The sequence below is a fragment of the Micropterus dolomieu genome, linkage group LG09, assembly GCF_021292245.1.
Source record: "Micropterus dolomieu isolate WLL.071019.BEF.003 ecotype Adirondacks linkage group LG09, ASM2129224v1, whole genome shotgun sequence".
In the NCBI taxonomy this organism is placed as follows: Eukaryota; Metazoa; Chordata; class Actinopteri; order Centrarchiformes; family Centrarchidae; genus Micropterus; species Micropterus dolomieu.
The window spans coordinates 5,290,400-5,297,741 of NC_060158.1; the positions used below are offsets into that span (position 1 = coordinate 5,290,400).

Genomic DNA, 7,342 nt, shown 5'->3' on the forward strand with positions numbered 1-7,342 from the left:
TCAGCCTGCAGAGGCAACTCCCCTCCCCCTGCAGTCTTAAGCAATAGCAGTGTGAGAGAGGAAAAGACAGACAGAGAGACAGACAGAGAGAGAGAGAGTGGTTGTCAGCCACTGCCTCTCAAGTGTCTTTTCTTCCCCATCGAAGGCAGCCAGGCCCCTGCAGACCAGCAGCCAACGCCCCTCCCCCTATCTCCACATCTCTCTTTCCCTCCAATCCTTTCTTCCTTTCTTTCACTGCCTCTCCCTTCATTCTTTTCCTTCTGCATCTCTATCTGCCTGAATATCTCTTTTTTTTCTTCCTGCGGTGTTCTTATTTGCCTAATCAGCTCTTTCACTCTCTCGCCCTGATCGTTTTCTTCTGGTCAAACAACCTCTTTCGCTACATTTATACTCTCCCATGTTTCTTTCAATTTCCCCAATGCCCTTCTTTTCACATTGATGCTTTTCTTTACCGTTGTAACCCCTTTGTAATCCACAATCTGTCACTCCTGCTCTTTTGCTTTATTTCCTTTATTTCCAACCTTTACCTTCTTCTTGTCATGCATCTCACAAATCCATTTCTTCCTATTTCTCCTTCCCTTTCACTCTCTTAATTCTCTCAGTCTGCTCCATTGCCTTCATTCACTTCCCCCCCCTTTTCTGTTTCAGTTTATTTACTTTACTGTTATGGCTATTTAGCAGAAACAGTTTACACATTCACACTACACTGAGACTTTGCAGCTGAGTCACAAATCTCCTGGCGGCCATGCCTGCCTGCTGCCATTATGGAGGCTCACTTGAGAATCGGCTGTGTGAAAGTCGAACTAACCGGGCCACAAAAAGAGAAATACCTGGAAAGAAAGTCATGTGGTGGGAGTAGGCCAGTTTACTTGAAAATAACTGGCTCATTGTTTATTTGGCAGAGACATGCTCAGACACTTGGGTAACCAAAATCTGGTCAAGTGGGTGTAGTCTGTATTATTAGTCAGTACAGGCAAAATGTTGGTCCAACCGCTTGGCACGATGTTGCCCTACCTAACACAATTAAGATGGCCAACCTTTTGGGCAATGTAATACAGGGCCAATGTTGGCTTGCTACACAGCTAATGTTTATGCTAACATGCAACAACAAACCACTTCTAGCCATATTTTCTAGACTTGAGGTGTGAACAACATCACAGCAGTGGTTAGTTGTCCAGACACTGTGGAATAACCAAAAAATGGACTGACATCAAATATTTTTGACGTAAAGGTCAAAAGATAAATACTCAACCTTTAAATACAGCTGTATGAAAATATATGTCTTTTAAATCTAAACAAAAAATAAGAATAAACCCTGATGATGTCATATTGATGCTGTTAAGAGAGCTATCAAGTTACATTATGGGAAGCGTAGGATCCAGTCTTTCTGGAGTTTGACCCACAAGGGATTTGATGTCAGGCTATCTTTCTGGTCTATCTTTACTTCTGGCGCTTGAAATCTGTCTCCTGTGAGTTCCAAAACATTATGCAAGTGAACACTAAGTCGCTGGGGTGTGCTGGAGTTTACTCCACAGAACATCTGTCTTTTAATTATCAAATACTCACAGTTAGTAGTTGACCGATATGGATTTTTTAATGGCCAATACCGATATTTAGAGTAGGCCAGCTGATGGTTAGTATATAACGCCAATATATACATTTAGAAAAGACGATGGTTACTGAGGAAATAAAAGGCTGGCTCGAATCCAGCTTTGCGCTGACATCGTTCCACAGCAGCCACACTGACATGGCTGTCTGCAGATGTGTCCTCAGACCTTTTTGTATATTGGCCTCGTGAGTGGAGGTGTTGGCTGATGCCATTATCTCAAAATGCAAGATATCGGTCCGATTAATCAACCGACCGATTAATTGGTCTATCACTCCTCACACAATTACAAAATAAAAAATTATCAGTTGAAACTTTGAAGTTGTGAAAAAGTATAATCAACTTCTCTGCTGTTGATTCACATTAGTATTTTCCACAGCATAACTAAACACATTACTTTCATCACCTGCTCATTGCTCCAAAGCTCCACCAGAAACAGTATGATTTTCTTTTTTGACATACTGAAGATCGTTTAGCAGCTGTGTAGTTTATTACGCCGCAGGAGTAGTAAGTTTCTACTTTTATGTGACTCTGGGTCTCCACAGCAATCCATTGTTAACTGTTGTGAATCCAAGCTGTCTACAGCTACCGTCATCCACAGAGGTAGCAAACTACGCATGTCTCATAAACCACCTTTCAAAGTTCATGGCATTGAGCGTTTGATACTCAAAGATTTTTTGGTGGATTAAACACGTGTCAGAGACAAAATAATCTAAATTGTGTACATAATTCAAACATTTGCGACAGTTGACTTTATAAACGTAATCAGCGACAGTATTCAGCCACACAAGCACAAGAACTCACTTCCAATATGGCTGCTAGCTCGTGTGTTACATCACCTGAAAGCCCTCAGTGGTCCCACATAATCATTTAGACCCATTTGCTCCCCCCCATCTTTCTCTCAGTTTTTCCTCTTTGCTTCCCTTGTTCTCCCTTTTCTGTCTCCTATATTTCCACTCTCTTTCTACTCCTCCCACATCACTGAGTCTCCCCCCCCTGTCAGCTCACCCAGCCTCTTCAGGGAGCTGTAGCGGTTGATCTCAGGTTTCATGGCCAACTCGTAGGACGGCGGCAGCTGGGCCAGATTGTGGAAGGAGTGGGAGAAGGAAGGATGGCTGCTGTTGTGTCTCATACCCCCACCGATAATGCTGCCGCCACCAACGGCGCCGCCACTGGGACCTTTCCCGCTACCTGTAAGCAGGGTGGGTCCAGAGGAGAGCTGGGAGGTGTTGTTCATACGGGATCCACGCTCTGGAAAGACAGAAATGGCCACAGGCAAAGGAAAATGAGGAGAAGATGGGAAAAAAAGGGTGAAGGGGGATACGACAAGTAAGTGAGAAAGAGAGAAAGGAGATAAAAAATGACAGGGGGAAATAAACAGGAACACAGAAAATAAAGGGAGAAAGAGGAGATAGGGAAGAAAAAGACATGGCGCAAGAGAGAGGGAGAAAACAGTAGAGGTGAGGATGGGAGGGAAAAAGGAAAGATAATGAAAAATAGAGAAACAGAGAGAATGAAGAGGCAGAAAAATTAGAAATGAAATAATAGAGAAAAAGAGGTAGGGGGGAAAGGGGAACATAGAAAACGAATAAAAAGAAAGAAACAGAAATGGCCAAAATGTAGAAAAGGAAAGAAGAAGACAAAAAAGACAAGAGAAGAAGATGGAAGCTGGTTAATGATCAGTAAACACAGGAAGTGTCTTCGAACTCCATGGCGACCATCTATAAATACAACTCTGTACTGTGTATCTGGGGCTCTAATACAAACATATCAGCTACATGTAAATACAGAGAAATACACTGACAGCATCAGGGGGAATCTACATACACACATTTATGCAAAGTGCAAAAGCAGCACATTGATCATAACAAAAAAATGATTTGTCTTATGTAAGATTAGCAGTATGGGGGAGTGGTGTCTGTTTTGCAACATGTATACTCATATCAGTTACGTCATACAGTATACAAGTACATTCATATTGTCCAAACAGAAAACAGACAGCACTTTTAACGAGCCGACATGTAGGTGCTCTCAGCGATGACCTAACATGTGTAGGTTCTGTACATTTAAACAGGGACAACGAGCTCACATCCAAAAGGAACATCTGAAATTGACAAACGCATGCTGCCCATTACTGGAATCACTGAGGAGTAATTTGAAATGTTGGATTTATGAAAAGAGGACAGAAGAAACTTTATTAACTGCTGTGTGTCTATAAAATAAATATTACAAATCTGAGAATGCTAAAATATAAAGCAGGAATAAAAGATTATGTAATTCTGGAAAATTGGCCATTTGCTGTTGTTTCCGGCCGTTGAGACGGACACAATCGATGTTGAGTCCATTCAGGGTGGTAATGGTTATGGGCTGCGATCTTGTTAAGATTATTGCTGGACATATCTGGTCATTGACCATTGACAGTAATGGGCGATAATGGCCAATAATGTCTCTGTTAAGCGTCACCCAGGGAACACACACCACATCGACTTCTGTAGCGTGCATGTTACACATACACACTGTGGGAAGGAAAGCAATGCTAACTCTGAGATCATATGGTTTATAAAGCATGAACTGAGCATGTGGAAGGCTGCAGCAGATAAAAGTAGAAAGCATCAAATATTGAGCTAAATTAGCTTTTTTTTGTCATTTGTCATTTCCAAGAGTGCAAAGCTGGTACAACCTACGATGGCTGACAGAGAGGTTTGATATTGGTGTCATGGAGAAAATGAACTTTGAGTCAAGATACTGTACACATATTGAGCAGAGAGCTGAAGCTTTCTGTTCTTGTATCCTCCCAGGAGGCCTTGAATCTTATCTTACACAGGAAGTGTGAGGACAAAACTGAATCACTTTATATCATATACTGTATGTAGTTTCATTGCTGTACTTTCACTGTTTAATTACTGTTACTGTAAAGCACCTTGGTCAACCTTGGTTGTTTTGAGTGTGCTATATAAATAAAATTGATATTGATATTGAAAACCACCTAGGAACGAATAATCTATTAAAAAGGTTTCAGACTTTATAACCAAATCTTTCAAGAACAAATTGACATGACTTAACTAAAATAAATCATGGCACTGAATTTAATTTAAAATGTCCTCCTTGCTTCATATTTAAATCTTGAGCGTTAAATAACACATGTATTTATAACACAGTTATAGATAATGTATAATATACTGTATTTTTTATTATACACACTTTTCATACAAATATTTGCTGGTTAATATTAGAAACTGAACAATTGCCAATCTTTGCTTACAGCACATTTTAAGCACAATTTAAACAAAACATTTAGTTCGCTTGGTGTTACTGTTTAAGTGTGGGTGTAATGTCTTGGAATAACGGGCACTGAAACAACCTAAAAAGTTATGTGAAAATCATGCTTGTCCCTTCATATTCATCATATTTCCATGGCAACCATATCCAGTATTCTGTTGCAGCCATGTTAGATGCACCAAATTAGAGTTTTATTATTTTATAACTGAAACAAGGGGGAGATAAATCACTCGTGCTAGCATTGCTTTTTTTGTTTTCTTGGTGCAAAGCCTGGGAAAACACACTCAGATGAGTGCAGTGACCTCGCTTAAGCCAAGACCTCTGGTAATCAGCTGTAAGCACAGTTGCACTGCTACACAGAGAGAAGAAGAAGAAGCACATTTGGAAGCAGGCTTGTGGTGGTAGTGGGTGGTGGGGAGCAGACAGGCTTGCATTAGGCAGAGGGCAGGTCAGACAACTTTTAGCTCACACTCTTATGAAAGATGTGTCACTTTCAACACCACCATGTGCGTCATTATAAAACATACGTACAGTGTATGTTTTAAACCAAATATTTGTGTTGCCACAAAGTACTGTTGACAATGGCACAGCTGTTTTAAGAGTGTAGGACAACAGGCCGTCATACCAGCAACAAGACAAACAGACAGTGTGGTAGTGAGGCCGTGAATCCGGCCGCCTGTGCTGGACTGTGCTGCTAACCACGAGGCTTACCGATGGTAGCAGAGTGTTTGGGGCTGGAAGCAGACCCCTGCTGGTTAAAATGGTGGTGCAAGTTCCCAGCTGCAAAGAGAGCAGAGCCGACAAACTGATGGACAACCACTCCAGAGACACAGAGCCTTGTGTCGAGTAAGCATTTGTGTCAATAGAGAGAAAGAGAGAGAGAGAGGACAGAGAGGGACAGAAAGATAGAAACAGGAGAGGGTAGGACAGTCCCTGCAGGAATTGGCTTTTTTATTCACTTGTGTGGGCACACTTCTCCACAATAAATTCAATCAAAGTGCTTGTTAATATAATACAGCACGCCTTTTCATGTCTTCAGCAACTCCAGAGAGGGAGAAGATGAAAGACACTGAGATGTAGTTTGAGTTTTATTCTCCATTAGACATTCAACATATTCAGAATACGAGGCTTTGTGGTTAATTGAACCTGTTTGTTGTTTGCATATGAAAACAGAACACAAATTATCTTAAGCAAAAACGGGATACTTGTTATCCAGTTTTGTATTATGAGCAAAAAGTCATGTTGGAGTCAATCCATATTAATAAAATGTGGACTCTTTTTAACCACGAGCCTGCAGTCAAAAACTGTACATGTGACAAAAGTAAATAAGAGTAGTTAAATATAAAAGATCAAACTTTTTGGGATATCTTTATTTCAACTTAAGTACCAGATTTTCTTTGAGTTGAATTTCTTGTTAAAACCCTAAAAGATCTGCAAAATCATGGAACAACTCAGCAAAATCCTGGAGCGACTGAAACAAGAGAGCTTGTTTGTGGTTAGAGGTGAGAGACAGTAGCAGAGCGACAGAACAGCAGACAGAGCAGTAAAGACAGAAATGTGTGTTATTTCTGCGTGTTTAGACCAGCAATTGTGTGAATAGTTACAGTAAGAAAACAAACACATTCACCCCGCAGAGGGAAATTGTTTGTCAAATGTCTGCACAACTTTTTTTTGCAACCAGAGAAATACGATTGTTCCATCTGTGGACGACAGCTACATTTGTGTCTTATCAGAAACAACACAAAGCTGTCAGGAGTGGGCAGCTTTACAGCGCATAAGAATGAAAACAAAATTAAATAAAGATTTGTTGTTTTGTCTTTGATTGAAGTACCAGAACTTACATCATACATCATTTGATTTAGCAAAGTTCTTCCAACATTAATAAAAAAAGTTTTTTAAACTTATTTTAACACTAAACTAACGATGTCTCTTAGAGTTGGATTTGTTTTTTCTTTAACAAACACTACAACCACAAACAAGAAATAAGAGTGTTAGTTCTAAATCTGCAACATAAGAGATGATTAACTAACAAAGAAGCAACAGTTCTTAGTTGCGGTCATCAGTATTAAAAAGTATTTTCTGGTTCACAAATACTGTGTATTTGATGTGAAGGTTAAGTGGATTTTTGTGGGCAACACACATCGAAAATGTGGTTAGATTTAGAGGTATTCTCTTCTAGACACAAAATAAAGAAAGGTGAATCCACACTATAAGCGATTAAAAGGTTTTTTAGACATGATTTCTGCAAATGGCTGAACTAATGCTGCTTCATTTTAAAGACAAAGACCTACTGAGATGATCCTTTATCGTTTAACTTCTCTAAATAGCAACTGAATCTGGCAACTAATCAATTACAACAAATGTATTCCACGTGAAGTGCGATGTGTTACTGATATTGAGATTTGAATAAAAGCAAGGACAATTACCATCCATGTCGTCGGGGACATGACAACCTGG

General features: G+C 40.0%; 1 protein-coding gene and 1 long non-coding RNA gene across 2 annotated transcripts in view; one reads left to right on the forward strand and one right to left on the reverse strand.

Moving 5' to 3' along the window:
- The window catches only part of LOC123976213, a 22,930-nt gene that overhangs the window by 12,644 nt on the left and 2,944 nt on the right, over positions 1 to 7,342 (forward strand). The gene's annotated exons all lie outside the window — the stretch shown is intronic.
- Positions 1 to 7,342, reverse strand: part of shisa7b (shisa family member 7) — a 19,682-nt gene that overhangs the window by 6,408 nt on the left and 5,932 nt on the right. The window contains exon 5 of the mRNA XM_046058165.1: positions 2,615 to 2,857. Within this exon, the coding sequence (XP_045914121.1) occupies positions 2,615 to 2,857 (243 nt within the window). The remainder of the gene's footprint in view (positions 1 to 2,614; positions 2,858 to 7,342) is intronic.